This window comes from Mesoplodon densirostris, chromosome 5 (assembly GCF_025265405.1).
Source record: "Mesoplodon densirostris isolate mMesDen1 chromosome 5, mMesDen1 primary haplotype, whole genome shotgun sequence".
In the NCBI taxonomy this organism is placed as follows: Eukaryota; Metazoa; Chordata; class Mammalia; order Artiodactyla; family Ziphiidae; genus Mesoplodon; species Mesoplodon densirostris.
This window is the reverse complement of record NC_082665.1, coordinates 25,755,868-25,779,309: the sequence shown is the minus strand read 5'-3', so window position 1 is coordinate 25,779,309 and position 23,442 is coordinate 25,755,868. Positions and strand designations below refer to the sequence as shown.

At 37.7% G+C, this 23,442-nt stretch overlaps 1 protein-coding gene across 1 annotated transcript in view; it reads right to left on the bottom strand.

Moving 5' to 3' along the window:
* Positions 1-23,442, bottom strand: part of TMPRSS15 (transmembrane serine protease 15) — a 146,495-nt gene that overhangs the window by 34,970 nt on the left and 88,083 nt on the right. Inside the window, exons 17-18 of the mRNA XM_060099785.1 lie at positions 18,226-18,336; positions 16,768-16,897 (exon numbers count right to left, since the gene is read on the bottom strand). Coding sequence (XP_059955768.1) covers positions 16,768-16,897; positions 18,226-18,336 — 241 coding nt within the window. The remainder of the gene's footprint in view (positions 1-16,767; positions 16,898-18,225; positions 18,337-23,442) is intronic.

Here is a 23,442-nt window from a genome sequence, read left to right as displayed (position 1 = left end):
TTTATAAGCAGATAAACGTAACTCAAGCACACAAATCAATCACCATTCCTTTAATAAAATCTGAAATGGATTTACCAAAGGGAAAGTGAGTGTTGATACTATTATTGCTAAAGATTAAGATATTCCTTCCATGTGGGAAGAAGAATCATCTTATTTAAGGACTTATATAAAATATATTTTTTATAGCTCAGAAAACAAAACAGGCATAAAGACATCCAAAGAAAAGGACAACACTAATCTGAAAAGATACATGCACCCCAAAGTTCATAGCAGCATTATTTACAATAGCCAAGATATGGAAGCAACCTATGTGCCCATCGACAGATGAATGGATAAATAAGATGTGGTATACACACACACACAAACATACACACACACACACACACACACACATACATGCTGGAATATTACTCAGCCATAAAAAAAGAATGAAATCTTGTCATTTATGACAAAATGGATGGACCTAGAGGGTATTTTGCTAAGCAAAATAAGTCAGACAGAGAAAGACAAATACTGGATGTTTTCTAAAAAACAAAACAAGTGAACAAATATAACAAAGTAGAAACAGACTCACAGATACAAAGAACAAACAGAGGTTTGTTCACAGATAAAAAGAACAAACAGGGGTTGCCAGAGGGGAAATGGGTGGAAGGAGAGACAAAGAGGTAGATTAAGAGGTAGAAACTTCCTATTAATCTGTCTCATATCAATTTAATTTAGACCGGCCAGAAGAAGTTATAGAACGGTAGAGGAAAATTTCTTCCTCCCTGACAGTGTGTAATCTATAAAAATATCCAATATGTTGCACACCTGAAATTAATATAATATTGTAAGTTAACTATACTTCAGTTAAAAATAAAAAGATCTCAAACGGCAGCAGAGGGTGTAGAAGGTCAGGAATGTTCTAGATCAGGAAGGACTTTACCACTGCAGGGATCTTTTAGTTAAGAACTCACACATTTAGGGAAGACAGGATATGGATCAAAATAGATTTTAGACGACTGAATTTTACCATCGATACAGCTTCTGGTACAATTCATCAACACTAATCTTGACTTTTAGGAATATCAAGGAATGTCTATCCAATTTGAAGAGGCTCTAGTTGTGTTGACTTTGCATGAAGGCTCCAGAAACATCATTGGAATTGGTTGGTTAGTGTACCTCTTCACTGGGAGGGACAAGTTGGTGGATCCTAGTTACTCTCCAATCTCCCTTTTAGATGTCTGTCTTCTTTTACCACTTTTGGTTCATGTTCTCAGTATACTTATTCTGCTGAATGCCTATGTGTGTTGTATATTCTTCTAGGTAGTTTTCTATGTTCCTGGCTCTCCATGATGAAAGATTTTCCATGTGTGTAATCCAGATAAGCAGCATTAGCTTCACTAGGGGCTAGTTGCAAATCGCCCAGCTCTATCCCAGATCCACCCAAAATTTGGAAACTCTGGGGGTGACGTCCAGTGATGAGTCTTTTAACAAACCTTCCAGGTGATTCTGATGCTTCCTAGTCGCAAACCACTGTCATAGTCAAATAAAATATCTAATTCTTTACTTGTTCAGGGGTCTGCTCATTGGCCTCCAAAGTGACTTCTAGTTACCTATCGTAATCTTACTATAAGCAATCTGTTTAAGCCACTGATAAAGTTAATTCATATATCAGGACCCACAAAACGGTGGTCACCCAGGGGCCTGGCCCACGTCACAACTCTAAACCTAAGTCAACCTACACTTACAGGAAGTGCTTCACTTCCTGAAATGTAGAAAGAAAATGTAACACTAGTCACAGTCTTCCAATTCAGGTTTAGCTAGCTCACTTTACCCTAGAAAATAGTACCTGGTAGTCTATATGTCTGTAAGGAAATCCCTGACCTTCATTGCCTCTTCTAATGTTCCATAAAACTCGCTGTTGCCCCAAATCCCTCAGGAATAGTGCTCCACTGCTTGTGAGGCACTGTACGCCCAATCTAGAGGCTGTTTACTCTTGAATAAAGGACGTCAAACTCGTTATTAAATTGTTTTAGTTTTGTCATTTGACAGCACTCATGACTACGTGGGGGGACATCTAGGAGAGTAATTCATTAAAAATATACATCAGAGTTGTGGATTTAAGCTTTCTATTATCTCTAGCTGTTTTTAGTCTATTGCTTAGCTGTCTTTTTAAAGACAGATCCTGAGGGGAAGCATTAATTTCTCTGGACACGCAAAACAAAATTAAATTGAAAAAAATATTGAAAAATTATTTATAAACCAGTTTTTAATCTAGTATCTATTTATTACACACCTACCACTGGCATTGCACTGATGGGATTGGCAGTTAAATTTTTAACACACGCCTATTCTAGAAGAAAGACTAGAGGCAAAGCTTTAATAATAGACTATTTAGTAAACACTAAATGTGCTACCCAGGGATTCTGAAGTGCTGTTCCATAGTGATGTTTTCACTATCTGGCTGAGAAAAATAGAGATTATGTATACACGTGGAAAAAATGACACACATAAAGCTTGTATTCTAAGATCATGTTCTATATATGCAGCCTCAAACGTTATATGAGAAAAGACTGCAGTTAATGGTGTAGATATATTGTTTTGGGTTATTCAGAACAACTGGAAAAAAACATTCTTTTGGAAAAAAACTTCTAAAGTATTCCCATAATTAAATTTTTTGTTGTAAATATTGGTATCAGCAGCCTAAGAGTGGTGTATAGAGGCCATCAGTTCATACAGATATTTCCAGGTGTCAGTGCTGGCTGTTAAAAGTTGGAATTTAATTGGAGACAGAGTACCTGCATTTCAAATCCTTCCAAATCAAGCTCACCTTCTTCAGACTGAACACAATTTATTCCAGTTTGTATTCATAGTAAACAGAATATAAGCAGCAGAAGTTTACGACAAACTAATTCTTATTTTAAGAAATGATGGAGACGATAAAGATATATTCAATATTTAAAATATTCTTGGCAAAATAAAAGGTTAGCAACGATATGTTGTCACCATTTATTATTTAGAAACAAAATCTCAGAACTGAAAAATTGAACGGTTGAGAATATATTCAAGGGATGATAGCTTTCTCCTGTCCTTATCTGTTTATATTTTAGAATATAGAAGCCTCCCTCCCCCTCCTCAAACAACAGGATTTAAGGGAATGGTGAAGACATTTTGGTTTGGGAAAAACCATAATATCTTGTTGTTTTTATGTAACAAACTTTAAGTGAAAAAAAAGGCTTTGACTAAAAAACAAAAACAAACAAATAAAATCTCCAACTCTGTTAACAGACTTTTATAGACTAAACAACTATGTTGCAGAAAATTTATTGGTAGATGATTCACAACTGACCAAAAGAGATTTTCTTAACCTTTATGTGTATAATTATATTCTCAGTAATTTCCTTGCCACATAAATCTCTCTGGGTTACAAAATACCCTTTTGAGTGTAAGTCAAAATAAAAGGTAAAGACAAAGAGATATCTCCTTAAATTGTATTAATAAAAATAAGTGACATTTCACATAAAAGAGTACCTTAATTCCCAATATGTTTTCAAATACTTAGTGGGATAAATCAGGAATGAATATTTTCCAAGCAAGCAATAATACAAACCTGTGTTTGTTGAAAACTTAACCATGAATTTTTCTTTTTACCCTTTTAATTATGTCCTACTTATAGTGGTCTTTTTAAACTCTCTAATTTTGTTTTGATCTACTGGGGGAAAATGTTTTCCAGAGAAGTTAAAATAGGCTAGAGTTGGAATGACATGCTGAGGAATCCCCTGGATTAAGTCAGAGATGACCCTCATAGGGTATTTAAACCTGGTTGCAGTAGGAAAAAAAATGTTTGTTTGTTTGTTTTTAACACCAGATGAAATCAAACTGCCAAACTTTGGAGATGTTTTGTACAATTTCTATGTTTTCTACTGAAACAAGTACACAAAGTTCCATGGGTTCCTTTGAAATGAGAGGACTTACTTATCAGAATCACGGGGGCTTCTTTAAAGAACCAAGACCTCTGGGCCTCATTCTAGCCAAAATTCCAGCCTGGGTTCCATGGAGGCCCTAGTAGTGCATAGTAACCTGTAGGGGGCTTATATTTGGAGGAGAAATAATGACATCTTTATTTTTACTAACCTCTAATTGAAATATAGTCTTTTCTTCTGATACAAATTCAGGTGACTAACCACAATATTATTAGAAACACCTATATACTTTTGCCACCAAAATAAATTGCAGATATCTTCAGATCACACTGCAGTTACTGTATAACTATAAAAATATCATTTATGCTCATTTTTAATTACTTCCTGCTTTATAACAAAGTGAATCAGTCATACCTATACATCTGTTCCCATATCTCTTCACTCTTGCGTCTCCCTCCCTCCCACCCTCCCTATTCTACCCCTCCAGGCGGTCACAAGGCACAGAGCTGATCTCCCTGTGTTATGCGGCTGCTTCCCACTATCTATCTACCTTACATTTGGTAGTGTATATATGTCCATGCCTCTCTCTTGCTTTGTCACAGCTTACCCTTCCCCCTCTCCATATCCTCAAGTCCATTCTCAAGTAAGTCTGTGTCTTTATTCCTCTTTTACCCCTAGGTTCTTCATGACATTTTTTTTTCTTAAATTCCATATATATGTGTTAGCATACGGTATTTGTCTTTCTCTTTCTGACTTATTTCACTCTGTATGACAGACTCTAGGTCTATCCACCTCATTACAAATAGCTCAATTTCGTTTCTTTTTATGGATGAGTAATATTCCATTGTATATATGTGCCACATCTTCTTTATCCATTCATCCGATGATGGACACTTAGGTTGTTTCCATCTCCAGGCTATTGTGAATAGAGCTGAAATGAACATTTTGGTACATGCCTGTTTTTGAATTATGGTTTTCTCAGGGTATATGCCTAGAAGTGGGATTGCTGGGTCATATGGTAGTTCTATTTGTAGTTTTTTAAGGAACCTCCATACTGTTCTCCATAGTGGCTGTACCAATTCACATTCCCACCAGCAGTGCAAGAGTGTTCCCTTTTCTCCACACCCTCTCCAGCATTTACTGTCTCTAGATTTCTTGATGATGGCCATTCTGACTGGTGTGAGATGATATCTCATTGTAGTTGTGATTTGCATTTCTCTAATGATTAATGATGTTGAGCATTCTTTCATGTGTTTGTTGGCAGTCTGTATATCTTCTTTGGAGAAATGTCTGTTTAAGTCTTCTGCCCATTTATGGATTGGGTTGTTTGGTTTTTTTGCTATTGAGCTGCATGAACTGCTTATAAATTTTGGAGATTAATCCTTTGTCAGTTGCTTAATTTGCAAATATTTTCTCCCATTCTGAGGGTTGTCTTTTGGTCTTTTTATGGTTTCCTTTGCTGTGCAAAAGCTTTGAAGTTTCATTAGGTCCCATTTGTTTATTTTTGTTTTAATTTTCATTTCTCTAGGAGGTGGGTCAAAAAGGATCTTGCTGTGATTTATGTCATAGAGTGTTCTGCCCATGTTTTCCTCTAAGAGTTTGATCGTTTCTGGCCCTACATTTAGGTCTTTATTCCATTTTGAGCTTATTTTTGTGTATGGTGTTAAGGAATGATCTAATCTCATACTTTTACATGTCCCTGTCCAGTTTTCCCAGCAACACTTATTGAAGAGGCTTTCTTTTCTCCACTGTACATTCCTGCCTCCTTTATCAAAGATAAGTTGACCATATGTGTGTGGGTTTATCTCTGGGCTTTCTATCCTGTTCCATTGATCTATATTTCTATTTTTGTGCCAGTACCATATTATCTTGATTACTGTAGCTTTGTAGCATATTCTGAAGTCAGGGAGACTGATTCCTCCAGCTCTGTTTTTAGTTCTCAAGATTGCTTTTGGTATTCAGGGTCTTCTGTTTTTCCAAATGAATTTTGAAAGTTTTTGTTCTAGTTCTGTGAAAAATGCCAGTGGTAGTTTGATAGGGATTGCATTGAATCGGTAGATTGCTTTAGGTAGTAGAGTCATTTTCAAAATATTGATTCTTCCAATCCAGGAACATGGTATATCTCTGCATCTATTTGTATCAACTTTAATTTCTTTCATCAGTGTCTTATAATTTTCTGCATACAGGTCTTTTGCCTCCTTAGGTAGGTTTATTCCTAGATATTTTATTCTTTTTGTTGCAATGGTAAATGGGAGTGTTTTCTTGATTTCACTTTCAGATTTTTCATCATTAGTGTACAGGAATGCCAGAGATTTCTGTGCATTAATTTTGTATCCTGCTACTTTACCAAATTCATTGATGAGCTCTAGTAGTTTTCTGGTAACATCTTTAGGATTCTCTATGTATAGTATCATGTCATCTGCAAACAATGACAGCTTTACTTCTTCTTTTCCGATTTGGATTCCTTTTATTTCCTTTTCTTCTCTGATTGCTGTGGCTAAAACTTCCAAAACTAAGTTGAATAAGAAGGTGAGAGTGGGCAGCCTTGTCTTGTTCCTGATCTTAGTGGAAATGGTTTCAGTTTTTCACCATTGAGGATGATGTTTGCTGTGGGTTTGTCATATATGGCCTTTTTTATGTTGAGGAAAGTTCCCTCTCTGCCTACTTTCTACAGGGTTTTTATCATAAATGGGTGTTGAATTTTGCCGAAAGCTTTCTCTGCATCTATTGAGATGATCATATGGTTTTTTTTCCTTCAATTTGTTAATATGGTGTATCACGTTGATTGACTTGCGTATATTGAAGAATCCTTGCATTCCTGGAATATACCCCACTTGATCATGTTGTAAGATCCTTTTAATATGCTGTTGGATTCTGTTTGCTAGTATTTTGTTGAGGAATTTTGCATCTATGTTCATCAGTGATATTGGCCTATAGTTTTCTTTCTTTGTGACATCCTTGTCTGGTTTTGGTATCAAGGTGATGGTGGCATCGTAGAATGAGTTTGGGAATGTTACTTCCTCTGAAATTGTTTGGAAGAGTTTGAGAAGGATAGGTGTTAGCTCCTCTCTAAATGTTTGATAGAATTCGCCTGTGAAGCCATCTGGTCCTGGGCTTTTGTTTGTTGGAAGATTTTAAATCACAGTTTCAATTTCAGTACTTGTGATTGGTCTATTCATATTTTCTATTTCTTCCTGATTCAGTCTTGGCAGGTTGTGCATTTCTAAGAATTTGTCCATTTCTCCCAGGTTGTTCATTTTATGTCATAGAGTTGCTTGTAGTAATCTCTCATGATCTTTTGTATTTCTGCAGTGTCAGTTGTTACTTCTTTTTCATTTCTAATTCTATTGATTTGAGTCTTTTTTTCCTTGATGAGTCTGGCTAATGGTTTATCAATTTTGTTTATCTTCTCGAAGAACCAGCTTTTAGTTTTATTGATCTTTGCTATCATTTCCTTCATTTCTTTTTCATTTATTTCTGATCTGATCTTTATGATTTCTTTCCTTCTGCTAACTTTGGGGTTTTTTTGTTCTTCTTTTTCTAATTGCTTTAGATGCAGGGTCAGGTTGTTTACTCAAGATGTTTCCTGTTCCTTAAGGTGGGATTGTGTTGCTATAAACTTTCCCCTTAGAACTGCTTTTGCTGCGTCCCATAGGTTTTGGGTCGTCGTGTCTCCATTGTCATTTGTTTCTAGGTATTTTTTAATTTCCTCTTTGATTTCTTCAGTGATCACTTCGTTATTAAGTAGTGTATTGTTTAGCCTCCATGTGTTTGTATGCTTTACAGATCTTTTCCTGTAATTGATATCTTGTCTCATAGTGTTGTGGTGAGAAAAGATACTTGATACAATTTCAATTTTCTTAACTTTACCAAGGCTTGATTTGTGACCCAAGATATGATCTATTCTGGAGAATGTTCCATGAGCACTTGAGAAAAATGTGTATTCTGTTGTTTTTGGATGGAATGTCCTATAAATATCAATTAAGTCCATCTTGTTTAATGTATCATTTAAAGCTTGTGTTTACTTATTTATTTCATTTTGGATGATCTGTCCATTGGTGAAAGTGGGGTCTTGAAGTCCCCTACTATGAGTGTGTTATTGTTGATTTCCCCTTTTATGGCTGTTAGTATTTGCCTTATGTATTGAGGTGCTTCTATGTTGGGTGCATAAATATTTACAATTGTTATATCTTCTTCTTGGTTTGATCCCTTGATCATTATGTAGTGTCCTTCTTTGTCTCTTCTGATAGTCTTTATTTTAAAGTCTATTTTGTCTGATATAAGAATTGCTACTCCAGCTTTCTTTTGATTTCCATTTGCATGGAATATCTTTTTCCATCCCCTTACTTTCAATCTGTATGTGTCTCTAGGTCTGAAGTGGGTCTCTTGTAGACAGCATATATATGGGTCTTGTTTTTGTATCCGTTCAGCCAATCTGTGTCTTTTGGTGGGAGCATTTAGTCCATTTACATTTAAGGTAATTATCGATATGTATGTTCCTATTCCCATTTCCTTAATTGTTTTGGGTTCGTTATTGTAGGTCTTTTCCTTCTGTTGTGTTTCTTGCCTAGAGAAGTTCCTTTAGCATTTGTTGTAAAGCTGGTTTGGTGGTGCTGAACTCTCTCAGCTTTTGCTTGTCTGTAAAGTTTTTAATTTCTCCATCAAATCTGAATGAGATCCATGCTGGGTAGAGTAATCTTGGTTGCAGGTTTCTCTCCTTCATCACTTTAAATATGTCCTGCCAGTCCCTTCTGGCTTGTAGAGTTTCTGCTGAGAGATCAGCTGTTAACCTCATGGGGATTCCCTTGTGTGTTATTTGTTGTTTTTGCCTTGCTGCTTTTAATATGTTTTCTTTGTGTTTAATTTTGACACTTTGATTATTATGTGTCTTGGTGTATTTCTCCTTGGATTTATTCTGTATGGGACTCTCTGTGCCTCCTGGACTTGATTAACTATTTCCTTTCCCATATTAGGGAAGTTTTCATCTATAATCTTTTCAAATATTTTCTGAGTCCCTTTCTTTTTGTCTTCTTCTTCTGGAACCCCTATAATTCGAATGTTGGTGCGTTTAATGTTGTCCCAGAGGTCTCTGAGACTGTCCTCAGTCTTTTCATTCTTTTTTCTTTATTCTGCTCTGCGGCAGTTATTTCCACTGTTTTATCTTCCACCACACTTATCTGTTTTTCTGCCTCAGTATTCTGCTATTGATCCCACCTAGAGTATTTTTCCTTTCATTTATTGTGTTTCTAATCATTGCTTGATTCATCTTTAGTTCTTCTAGGTCTTTGTTAACTGTTTCTTGCATTTTGTCTATTCTATTTCCAAGATTTTGGATCATGTTTACTATCATTATTCTGAATTCTTTTTCAGGTAGACTGCTTATTTCCTCTTCATTTGTTACATCTGGTGGGTTTTTATCTTGCTCCTTCATCTGCTGTGTGTTTTTCTGTCTTCTCATTTTGCTTATGTTACTGTGTTTGGGGTCTCCTCTTTGCAGGCTGCTAGTTCGTAGTTCCCGTTGTTTTTGGTGTCTGTCCCCAGTGGCTAAGGTTGGTTCAGTGGGTTGTGTAGGCTTCCTGGTGGAGGGGACTAGTGCCTGCGTTCTGGTGAATGAGGCTCGATCTTGTGTTTCTGGTGGACATGTCCACGTCTGGTGGCGTGTTTTGGGGTGTCCGTGGCCTTATTATGTTTTTAGGCAGCCTCTCTGCTAATGGGTGGGGTTGTGTTCCTGTCTTGCTAGTTGCTTTACATAGGGTGATCAGCACTGTAGCTTGCTGGTCGTTGAGTGAAGCTGGGTGCTGGTTTTGAGATGGTGATCTCTGGGAGATCTTCATTGTTTGACATTATGTGGAACTGGGAGGCCTCTTGTGGACCAGTGTTCTGAAGTTGGGTCTCCCACTTCAGAGGCACAGCACTGACTCTTGGCTGCAGCACCAAGAGCCTTTCATCCACTCGGCTCAGAATAAAAGGGAGAAAAATTAGAAAGAAAGAATTAGTAGAATAAAGAAAGAGAGAGAGAAAGAAAGAATGAAAGAAAGAAAGGAGGGAGGGAAGGAGGAAAGAAAGAAAGAAAGGTAGGGGGAGGGAAGGAGGGAGGGAGGATGGAGGGAAGGTAGGAAAAAGAGAAAGAAGATAAAGTAAAATAGAATAAAGTATGATAAAATATAATAGCATTATTAAAATAAAAAAGTAATTATTAAAAAAAGAAAAAGAAAAAATGGACAGATAGAATCCTGGGACAAATGGTGGAAGCAAAGCTATACAGAGAATATCTCACACAGAAGCATACACATACACATTCACAAAAAGAGAACAAGGGGAAAAAAATTGTAAATCTTGCTCTCAAAGTCCACCTCCTCAATTTGGGATAATTCATTGTAAAAAGAGGAAAAGGGGAAAAACTCTTAAATCTTGTTCTCAAAGTCCACCTCTTCAATTTGGGATGATTCGTTGTCTATTCATGTATTCCACAGATGCAGGGTACATCAAGTTGATTGTGGAGCTTTAATCCACTGCTTCTGAGGCTGCTGGGAGACACTTCCCTTTCTCTTCTTTATTCTCACAGCTCCTGGGTCTCAGCTTTGGATTTGGCCCCGCCTCTATGTGTAGGTCGCCGGAGGGGGTCTGTTCTTTGCTCATAAAGGACGGGGTTAAAGGAGCATCTGCTTCGGGGGCTCTGGCTCACTCAGGCCGGGGGGAGGGAGGGAGGGGTACGGAGTGCGGGGCAGGCTTGCGGCGGCAGAGGCCGGCGTGATGTTGCACCAGCCTGAGGCACGCTGTGCGCTCTCCCGGGGAAGCCGTCCCTGCGTCCCGGGACCCCGGCATTGACGGGCTGCAGAGGCTCCCCGGAAAGGGGGCATGGAGAGTGACCTGCACTCGCACACAGGACTCTTGGCTGTGGCAGCAGCAGCCCCAGCGTCCCACACCCGTCTCTGGGGTCCGCGCTTTTAGCTGCGGCTCGCGCCCGTCTCTGGAGCTCCTTTAAGCAGTGCTCTCAATCCCCTCTCCTCGCGCACCAGGAAACAAAGAGGGGAGAAAAAGTCTCTTGCCTCTTTGGCAGCTCCAGACTTTTTCCCGGACTCCCTCCCGTCCAGCCGTGGTGCACTAACCCCTTCAGGCTGTGTTCAGGTCGCCAACCCCAGTCCTCTCCCTGCGCTCAGACTGAAACCCGATACCCGAGCCTCAGCTCCCAGCCCCGCCTGCCCCGGCGGCCGAGGAGACAAGCCTCTTGGGCTGGTAAGTGCCTGAGGGCACCGATCCTCTGTGCGGGAATCTCTCCGCTTTGCCCTCCGCACCCCTGTTGCTGTGCTCTCCTCCGTGGCTCCGAAGCTTCCCCCCTCCGCCACCCGCAGTCTCCGTCCGCGAAGGGGCTTCTAGTGTGTGGAAACCTTTCCTCCTTCACGGCTCCCTCCCACTGGTGCAGGTCCCGTCCCTATCCTTTTGTCTCTGTTTATTCTTTTTACTTTTGCCCTACCCAGTTACGTGGGGGAGTTTCTTGCCTTTTGGGGGGTCTGAGATCTTCTGTCAGCGTTCAGTAGGTGTTCTGTAGGGGTTGTTCCACGTGTAGATGAATTTCTGATGTATCTGTGGGGAGGAAGGTGATCTCCATGTCTTACTCTTCTGCCATCTTCCCCAGCTCCTATGCTCACATTTGATAGTACAATAATCATTGGAATCACTAATATATCATATTTACTATGTTAATAAATAAATATATAATACCACACTGTATTTTTAATACTTTGATAATTTTTTCAATGTAATGAATTTCTTTTGTAATTATGTGTATTTTACTTTATGCAAAAATATGAGCTTAAGAAGAGGTTGGCAAGTTTCACCAGACTGCCAAAAATGCCCATGACACACGCAAAAGAAGATTAAGGACACCTACCCTAGATAGTGGTTCTCAAACTTCAGTGAACAGCAGAATCACCTGAAGAGCTATTCATACACAGATTGCTGTGCCCTGCTCTAGACTTTCAGATGAGTGGGTCTGAGGTGGCCGTTCCAGAATATGTATGCATCTGTATACATGCATCCCAGGTGTTGCAGATGCTGCTAATTTGCTTCTTTTTTTTAAAAAAATTCATTTTATTGAAGTATAGTTGAGTTACAATGTTGTGTTAATTTCTGCTGTACAGCAAAGTGATTCAGTTACTAATGTGCTTCTAAAATCACACTGAGAAACACTGACCTAGACCACCCTGAATCTGAATGTCTGGGACCATGACCAGGTGACTGTAACGCATCACCAGGTTTGGGAGCTGCTGATCTAGCTTCTGGATTACAAATCAGTGGTTCGGTGGTACGCTTGCTTTCATGCCCTTGCCCATAGCAGATGTAATTACCTAGCCACTGTGTTTTCCCCAGCCGTGTTAGATAATAAGCCTAAGACGAATCTTAGGAAGTTACACAGTTACAGTAGTTTGCTATTATTTTCTCTTTACTTATTTTTAATTAATGCATTTCTAATTCTAAAACAGGAAAAAACCCTTCAGAGTTATAAATTGCAATTCTGGCAAATGATGAGCTTTTTAGCTAGGTCAGTTAAACCAAGTAAAATAAAATTTCTTTTCACCCCCTCCCCCCAGCGCCCTTACCTGACCAGCTCACTGCCTCACTCATCCCATGCTAGGGACATAGCTAAGACTAAAATTAAAATTTCCTTTGTTGTTGGACTTGTTAATTAAAATTTATAAATAACAGAAAACATTAATTATTTTTGTGTCAAGTTAGCAAATAAAAAGAAATCATTTAAAGTTGAATGTAGTAGTTATATTTTTTCTATTAATTCCTATATCTAATCTTTGTTGTTGTTCTATGTTAAGGCTTTTTCCCACATAGTTGAAAATTTGGGAACACTGACAGAAAATATAGTCAAGAAGAGGAACATTATTTTTCTACCAATTTCTTAAATTAATAGGAAACACAGATTCTATTTTCAGTTTTCCAGGAACCTATTTTTAGTGCTAAATTGTGAATACAAATTTGCTGTAGTGCTTACAAAGGAAATTAAATAATCATGCTCTATTTATTTGGCAGGTTAACTTAAAAAAATTTTACCCCTCACCACCCCCCTGTCAAATTTTTGAAACACCTCTGAAATGGAAGAACATTGAAGTAATTCCGTTTCTTATTTGGGGTTTCAGAATGAGAGGCTCAACTTGATGTTTTTGATATTTGAACTGAAGGTATCTAACCAGGACTATTATGTGATTTAAAAATTAACACCAGATCCTCATAGGGCTGCCTCATGGGGATACATATAACTAACTCTATTTTTAAAGCATTAGTATTTCCTGAATTTTGTAGAGCTGTACAAACCTGATGACTTCTCATTTTTAATCGCTTAGCAGGGCAAAACACCTGCATAGTTCATTTACTGGGTTAGTAACAGGGTAGTGTGCTTTCCTAAGAAATACCATTTTAAAAATCACTACTCTAACTTTCCTTAACATTTATTCTTGCATCAGTATAAAATGTTTTCCTTCATACTTTGATCAGAGATGAAAATGTTGTTCAAAGTACTTTTTACTTATGCAGCTATCAATGGCAGGGAATGAAAATGTTTCATTTAGAAAAGGAAAGGCTGATGAAATCTGCCTCATATGATTTACTAGAATCTGTGGGGAATTGCATTTTGTACCCTATCTGAATAAATAATCTTGAGAGACTACAGTGCCTTTTTAATACATTGACTCCTAAATTACTTCCCACTGTACCAAAAACATCATTTTAAACTCGCCAAGTTTTCTTTCATTACCGTGCACCACTCTAGACAAATTCTCATTAAGGCTCTAACTTTCTTTCAATTACTAGAGCACTATGGAGACTATTTAATAAGTGCAGGTCCAAAGATTAAAGTCTTTGCAGAGATTACCTGACTCATTTCTGAAGAAAACAAGCGCCTGACCTTCACGAAAAATATTGTATCCAAGAGTGGGATGTACTACTCGCTTTTCACACACTAAAAAAATCTAGTTTTCTGTCCCTGTCTCCATCTGGAAGGACTGTGAGTCATTAGAAATGAGGTCAATGAACTAGAGAGTAAAATCTGGTTTGGGGGAAAAACATGTAAATAGATAGTTGTGTGGAATTGGCTGTCACCCACACAGCTCAGGCCATTTTCTAGAAAGCCTTTCCTGACATGCCCAAATTGAGTATAGGTTCTCCTATAGCATATTGTATTTATCACATTATTTTATAATTCTTTTTTTAACATCTTTATTGGAGTATAATTGCTTTACAATGGTGTGTTAGTTTCTGCTTTATAACAAAGTGAATCAGGTTATTTATGTGTCTATCTCCAGCACATAAGCATTTAAAGCAAAAACTATGTCTCATTCATCTGAAGACCAGGCACAATATCATTACCAATGCTTAGATTTCTGATCTGGGAGTAAATAAAATAATATATTTATATTGACAACTATTAAAAAATAATAAAGATAAATGTTTCCTTTCCAATATGTTCTCTCATGCAACTGAAGGGATCAGCATTATGTAATCACCCAACAAATTTTATTCAAATGCATTCAAAATATTTCTGCCAAAGAAGATATCAATCACTTTGATCTTTGTAAATGATTCACCTTAACCCTGCTCTATCCTCGAGGAAACAATTCAGCTAAAATTCACAAACCACAGTGGAAAGAACACCTGTGTTTATAAGCATATAGTGATGCTTAGGTGATGAATTGGGACTCAAGCTCCTGTTTAGTAAAAGCCCAATCATCCAGGGAATTTAGATTCATCAATAGTGGACACAAGGTCAAGTAACCCATCTCCTCAGCCTAAATTTTACGAAGTTTCTGAGTCTATAAAATAGCTCCTCGGCATTACTGGCAAGTTTAGTAGTGGAAGCAAAGGACTTCCTAGGGTCTCACCTGCATGAGCTTGCTATTGAACTAAAATCAACACTAAAGTAGGAACCTGGAGTCAGCGCCACTTATCCAGTGCTTTACTTGAAGTGGGGATAAACAATTGTCTGTTTCAGTGTTTTGTTGATTCTTCATCAAAAAACATTATTTCCCCTAACCTACCCTCCTCCAAGACTCTTTATGTCTCAAAGCTCCCCAGGTTAAAAGGGTTTTTGTTAGAACATAAACTATAATGTATAATAAAAGGGATACATATATATATATATTGCAAGGTTTCCAAATAATACCCATAAACCAAATTGATGATTATTTACATGATGGATGGTAAAACTCTCTTCCTCCATTTGAATTTGATAGGAACTGCCTTCCTGATGAGGATGACATCACTTGCATGAGACTTGGAGCTGGGGAGTTCCCATTCTGAAGGAACAGCATTTCAGGAGGTAAAAGGAGCTGAAAGCTCTCAATCCAACTAGTAGTTATCCAACTTCTAGTATCCAAGAAATTATAGAGCATTTCTGACACTCTGACTGGGACCTCAACACATTTTCATATTGTAAAATATCTCTATGTGGTGGTTAGGTGCTATTTTTGGCACTGGTAATCAATATAACTCTCCAAGTCTACTAGAAATTAAACACTGCACTAACATTATTTCTAGTGGAAAATATGTTTTTGGTTAAAAAGTAAACATTTTGAAATAAATTTCAAAAATCTGTATATAGCATGATGACTCTATGAATTATTAATCAGAAAGAAGGGTCCCTTAAGAGGAAAGTAATCAATTACCTTTGATTTTGATGAACTAGAAATAGCTGAGATAACTTGGAAATGCTGGGAGTATAGGTGGATGTGGACTTAAATTATTTTCCTTTGTAACTTTGTGTAATCTTCTAAAATAAATTAGAAAACAATTCTGCAGTTCAAGGCAGAAAGGAAATTATAATGATTTATAACTGGCAAATGTACACTTCTGGCATACATTTATTTAGCTAGAAATATTTATATTTATATTTACATATATACTTATATATAAAGAATAACTTATTGCTTCAACAAATATTTTTTAGTACGTGTATTTTGAAACAAGGATAAGTCTAGATATTAGCAATGCAATAATGGATAAAATAGACATGGGTCTTACATTTATAGACTTCTTAGTTTACAGGCCAACCCGGTAAATAATATAGTGCTATGAGTGATAAATAACCATATGTGACCCAATATGGTTAAATCTCTCAAATCATGAATACCAAAGGATCAGAATGGTGAATTAGAGTTGACAGATTATACAGCTTAAATGAAGCAAATTATTACTATTTATCACCCACCATTTTTCACCTCATCACTTTTGAGACTGATGGGAAGGTAAAAAATGAATATGGTTAACTTATATATTTGATGTAATATATTATGATATTAAACTGGGATGTAAAGTAAATTTTTGGTGAATCATTAATATGGAATTGTCACTTGAATTAAGTCTTGTAATTTTGCATATTCTTTCTCACAATAATTATACTGATACAAATCTTCTGAAAGAACTATTATGAACATGTCACAAAGATACAGCAAAAGCATGTTCTCTGCATTACTCTTGTGATTACTTATATACATTATAATATAGCATAAAATGGAATATTTCCTTTTCTTAAAAATAATAATCTACAGAAAATATTTAATGACATGAGAAATGTTCATGTGTAATTAGGCTACAAGACAGAGCATGATATGGTATTTTGTATGACTTTGTGATATACTATTTCTATATACTTATATTTATGTAATATTTATTAAAAGGTTATTAACTGTGGTTGTTGTTTGAAAATGGGGTTAGGCAAGATTTTGATTTTTTCCTTTTGATCATGTATATTTTCTAAATTCATAATTTCCATAAATTTTAAATTTCTTAATAAACCCAATTTGAAACCCATAAAAAAGCTTGAGAATAATTTAAGAGAGAGCGGGGTAGAATTACTTACCCTAGTCCCAGCAGCTGACAAACATAATTTGAAATCTGGGTCGTCCAGTTCTCAGCACAAGCTACATGCCATATGCTCTGGATTCTGAACTGCACCAAACCACGGTTTGTCGTGCCATTGAAGAGACGCACTAAAGAGATTAGATCATACATAGGGTCAGTGTGACCTAAGTTGATAAAAGAAAATGATGGACTCTAAACTAAACCTGCAATGTTCTTAACATTTAGAGTTTAGGGATTGATAGTATGTAATTTTTCATAACAGTATGCTGGAAGTCTTAAATTGAAAAAGATAAATTCGGTAGACTTAATTTTGCTCTTTCATATGACTATAAAAAGGGAAAGGGCAAGTTCACTGCATACCAGTACAGCAAATAAACAGAAAATAAAGCTTTTTGAAGAGAATATCTTACAAATGTGTTCTCTAAAAGAAGGAAAACTCAAGTTCAGGAATAACTGTAAGCATTTTTTTTTTCCTACGTCTTTCTCCAGAAGCTATTTTCTTTGCCCTTATTCTTTTGCTGTTTGGTTTCCATCATCTTCCCCTCCATCTTACAACCATTTTGGATAGAGTGTTAAGGTCATTAGTGGCTACGTGGGGATTGGGTTAAGCTAAGCTAGTTTATCAAACAGATAAAATATCACCCATCATAGTTTTACCCACAGACACCATATTGTAATTCGGTAAGTGAATGTTATGTTTACATTTTTTCCCTATTATAAAAAGAATAACAACATGGACTTTAGAATTAGACAGACTTAGGCTGGAAACACAGCTCTAGCCCTTGCTAGGTGTGTGATCTTTGGCAGCCCCTTAACTCCTCCAAGCCTCAGCTTTCTCATGACTGAAATAGAGTGAATTCTAATTACATTAAGATCATTTTACAGCACTTAGTTACAGTGCCTGGCACATCATAAATAGCATTAAGTATGTGCTCTGAAGTAAAAGAAAGACAGAGTAAAAGTAGCCATTACTCCTAATGTGATAGAGATCTGGAGTGGGGCTGGACAGGAGTCACAGGCAGGAGGAGTAGTAGATACTGAAGAATCAAGCATGTGAAGGAACAAGTCTAAGAAAGATAGTTATAAATGAGCATGAGGGTGCTTCTGTGTGTAGGCAATGTACAGAGTATAACAGTTAGATGCTAGAGTGCCTGTTGTGGGCTGTTGTCTCTCTGTGGTATTTTATGCTTTTTACCTGAAGATGGGCTGTCCTAGACTTAAAGTTATTGAATGTAGCCAAGTTTAAACAAACAAACAGAAACAGAGTTTGCATGTTAGCTTTTGTTCTAACCAGAGTGGTGACAGTGGTGCTGAAATCACTGGGAGATCATAACCATAACCTCAGAGGGCCAAAATATGTCCTAATAAATATAGTCATAATCTTCCTTTCACATCCGTAGAATCCAAATGTAGAGGTTAAGCTGATAAAAAGTATTTTCCTAAAAATAAAACGTACCACAATGTGCTTCATCTGAGCCATCCTTACAGTGTGGAAAACTGTCACAGAGATTCACCAGCGGGACACACTCTCCATTCTTACACTGAAAATTGTCTCCCTTGCAGGGCTCTGTGGGGAAAAAATATGTACTCTGTAGGATAAAGAAATGATAAATAGACAGTTCTAGAGTACCAATCCCATGTCTGCCCCTTTAAACATCCTGTTATTTGCCACTGTGCATAGTTAAAGCTGGATTTGGTATTGACTATGACTACACACTTACTGCTCAGAATGTTTCTGCAATAGTTCTGTCAAAGCCAGAGGCATGGCTTAAGAAGAGCTTGTATAGGGGCTTCCCTGGTGGCGCAGTGGTTGAGAGTCCACCTGCCGATGCAGGGGACGCGGGTTCGAGCCCCGGTCCGGGGGTGGGTCCCGCATGCCACCGAGCGGCTGGTCCCGTGAGCCATGGCCCCTGAACCTGCACGTCCGGAGCCTGTGCTCCACGACAGGAGAGGCCACAACAGTGAGAGGCCCACATACTGCAAAATAAAACAAAACAAAACAAAAAGAGCGTGTATAAAACCTTAAGCATCTCCTCTGCAGCAGAGGGCAGGGCAGTTCCAAGAGATGGCCTAGAGGTTTTGGACATACCTCTCCGGCACCATCTCTGTGAGTCTCACATTCTTCAAACCCAAATGAACATATTGGGCTGGCCAAAAAGTTCGTTCATAAGCTGTTATGGGAAAACCCGAACAAACTTTTTGGCCAACCCAATACAAGTAACAACCACTGGCATGTTACACTAGCATAGAGAGATCTCTTGGTTTTACCATCCAAATGACACCTCCAAACCTTTATTATATAGAAATGTGGAAGGGGCCTTTTGGTGGGATCAAAGTTGGACCAGGCTGGAAGCAGTGAGCTTGATGAAAACGTGATGAGATGGGAAAACGTCATCTAAAGAAATGGAACCTGTAATAGTAGGAATTTGAAGGGAGGTAGGAATGGAGAGCCAAACAAGAAAAGCAGGGTTGGAGTCATGGGAATGTGCTTGGACATTAAGAAACAGAAGGAAAATGAAGAGGCTGGACAAGGGAGGAGCTGAGTAGATCCGGTAGTTTTTTTTCCAGAATTTGAGTTGTGCAGAAAGATGTCTACTTGAAATACTCATTGTTTAAAAGGAGTGAGAACTATATTTCCTGTAAATGTTTGTTTAAATCTTAAGGACTTTTGCCCTGGGAGAGTCTTCGTCTCACTGGAAAAGAGGGGTTTGCTTTCCTCAAGTTGTTTTCTGATTATGACTTGGGAGGGGTAGCTACATCCTGATATTAGGATCTCTGTTGGGGCCACACGGGATTTGGACCCTCTGAGAAAGGAAATAGTAGTTGGGTATGGAGAAGCTTGAAGTTTCTTCCCCTAGTGGTGCATGAACAATAATAATGGGTAAGAAAAAGCACTTGAAAAAAAAAAGGAACAGGGAAACCTGTATTTTTAAAGCTATTAGTGAATATTAATCATTGACTACTATACTGTACTGCTTTCATAGATACACGATTCATGTTAAAATGGTTTCAAAAACAAATGGTACTGGTCTCCATAGAGACTATCTCAATTTATGCTGACCAAATGTAATGACAACTGAAAGGAATAATTTCTGTTGCTTTAGAATCTAGGTTGTAGCCCCAAATCTGTGAGCATTGACAAATACTATTATGTTCTACAGAGAGGTACTAAATGTAGCCATACTAATACTTTAAAAATTATCAAAACTAGTCCAGTGACTATAAATTTCTAGCTATCACCTATTTCCAGCTATGAAGAAGAGGGTTCGAGCTTTTTTCTAGAAAAAGACTAAATAAGGGTCTTAAGGAAGAGTGTTTTCACATGCAAGATGAGAGGAAGTTGCCATCCAGCAAACCAAGTGAAGGATGCCCCAAGAGAACCAATTCATACTGGGTTGCCTTAAAGAAGAGAGGCCATCTCACTCCCCAGCTGAAAGTTTATTACACTGCAGAGTAATAAGGGCTAGTGCTTAGACAGGGCCAGGGCTTACACAGGACTAGTGCAGGGACTTTCAGATACTTTTTTCACCTGGGACCACAATAAAAATACATATTTTAAAACATACTCTAGGGCACACCCCAATGTATATATGTGTGTGTATGAGTGTGTGTGCATATAACTAAGTTAAAATTTACTCTTACTTTGTTCTGTTATTTCTATTCTATTCTATTCCATTCCATCCCATCCCAGCCCATCCCATCCCATCCCATCCCATTCTATTCATTCTATTCTGTTCTATTCTATTCTATTCTATTCTATTCTATTCTATTCTATTCTATTCCATCCATTTTGCTCCATAGCAAAGAATGCTGGCCAAAACTCAATAAATTGATTTCATGATACACTTTTTGAAAAATACCAGACTAAACTGAAGTATAGTGAAAAATTTCATGGGAGATGGTAACTTTAGTGTCCTAAATTTTGTGGGTAGATAGCTATATAAATAAAGATTAGTATTCACTTCCTGCATAATGAATTTAGAAGCCAGACATTTGGCTGGAACTTTCCTTGATGATAGTTAGGTGTAAGAGAGAGGATGGCAGTAGAAAAAACCTGCATTTTCTCCATGTGCAGGGCAGTGCATGAGTTTTCTTTTGGCCACATGGACACTTGGAAAGATAATTGAGTGACAGCTGCCTGTCAGGACAAGCTGGCTCTAGCACAAATACGTGCGGGAATGAAGCCTGGCTGGTGGGGATTAGGAGCAAAGCAGGGTTATAAGAGATCACAAGGGTAAGTAGTGTACTACCCATGCCTACTGTGCAGTGACCCTGGGGAGGGGGGAGAGGAACACACCAAAGAACCCACAACTCTGTTCTACAAAAGAGTTATCATTTGTCCAGGAACTACTGTTAGCTGAAAGAAAACTACAGCGGTGGAAGATTATCTTTTTCTGCCTCTCTTCCAACACTGGAGCTATAGGAAGATGGAAGGGAAAGAAAGTGGGAAATAAGTTAAAGACAATATTTCCACCTTCTTCTACTTTAAGTTATTGGGCCAATATTTGTGCCTGAGTTGGGAGATTAAAAAAAAAAGAGCTGTGACTTAGATGATATTAAAGTTTTGATGTTGTATTTGACTGTACATTTTAATACCTAAAAGTGAGGTTTAATTACCCAGTTAAGAAAATTGCTTACCTAAAATAGCTGGAAAAATGAAGAGATCTGCCTGAAATATCCCAGAATAAAAAGAGAGATTTGAAATAAAGTAAGTAGAGAAAAATAAAGTTTTATCTGTTTATATTCTCATCAGGTCTGTTCTTTAAATTGAATGTACAATGTACTATCTGTAATACCCTTATGCCTTGTTTCTTCATTTTATATGCTTAGGTCTTGACAAAATGACTGGAACAAAGTAGGAAATCAGTAGATATTTGTTAAATGTTAAGTGAATTAATTTATGTTAAATGAGTGATATGCCTCAAAAATCAGTATGAACCTTAGTAATAGAGTTGACGAAATATAAAGAAATCTTTAAAAGTATGATTTCAAAAAAAATTTTAAAATTAGGCAGTTTATTTGCTGATGGTAACTATTGATTTGAAAAATAAAAATTGATTCTATGAATTATGAACATAAAATTTACTGATTTGAGCAGTGGTTAAAACATAAGCTCTGGAATCATATGACTGGTTTGATCTGCAGCTTAGCCATTTCCTTTTTTTTAACATCTTTTTTTTTTTTTTTTTTTTTTTTTTTTTGTGTTACGCGGGCCTCTCACTGTTGTGGCCTCTCCCGTTGCGGAGCACAGGCTCCGGACGCGCAGGCTCAGCGGCCATGGCCCACGGGCCCAGCTGCTCCGCGGCATGTGGGATCCTCCCAGACCGGGGCACGAACCCGTGTCTCCTGCATCGGCAGGCGGACTCTCAACCACTGCTCCACCAGGGAAGCCCTTTAACATCTTTATTGGAGTATAGTTGCTTTACAATGGTGTGTTAGTTTCTGCTTTATAACAAAGTGAATCAGCTATACATATAGATATATCCCCATATCTCTTCCCTCTTGCATCTCCCTCCCTTCCACCCTCTCTCTCCCACCCCTCTAGATGGTCACAAAGCACCGAGCTGATCTGCCTGTGCTATGCGGCTGCTTCCCACTAGCTATTGGTTTTACATTTGGTAGTGTATATAAGTCCATGCCACTCTCTCACTTTGTCCTAGCTTACCCTTCCCCCTCCCCATATCCTCAAGTCCGTTCTCTAGTAGGTCTGCGTCTTTATTCCCCTCCTTCCCCTAGGTTCTTCATGACATTTTTTTTTTTAGATTCCATATATATGTGTTAGCATACGGTATATGTTTTTCTCTTTTTGACTTATTTCATTCTGTATGACAGACTCTAGGTCCATCCACCTCACTACAAATAACTCAATTTCGTTTCTTTTTATGGCTGAGTAATATTCCATTGTGTATATGTGCCACATCTTCTTTATCCATTCATCTGTTGATGGACACTTAGGTTGCTTCCATGGTTTGGCTATTGTAAATAGAGTTGCAATGAACATTATAGTACATGACTCTTTGAATTATGGTTTTCTCAGGGTATATGCCAAGTAGTAGGATTGCTGGGTCGTATGGTAGTTCTATTTTTAGTTTTTTAAGGAAGCTCCATACTGTTCTCCATACTGGCTGTATCAATTTACATTCCCACCAACAGTGCAAGAGGGTTCCCTTTTCTCCACACCCTCTCCAGCAGTTATTGTTTGTAGATTTTTAAATCATGGCCATTCTGACTGGTGTGAAGTGATAGCTCATTGTAGTTTTGAGTTGCATTGCTCTAATGATTAATGATCTTGAGAGTTCTTTCATGCGTTTGTTGGCAATCTGTATATCTTCTTTGGAGAAATGTCTATTTAGGTCTTTTGGCCATTTTTTGATTGGGTTGTTTCTTTTTTTTTGATATTGAGTTGTATGAGCTGCTTGTATATTTTGGAGATTAATCCTTTGTCAGTTGCTTCATTTGCAAATATTTTCTCCCATTCTGAGGGCTGTCTTTTCATCTTGTTTATGGTTTCCTTTGCTGTGCAAAAGCTTTTAAGTTTCATTAGGTCTCATTTGTTTATTTTTGTTTTTATTTCCATTTCTCTAGGAGGTGGGTCAAAAAGGATCTTGCTGTGATTTATGTCATAGAGTGTTCTGCCTATGTTTTCCTCTAAGAGTTTTATAGTGTCTGGCCA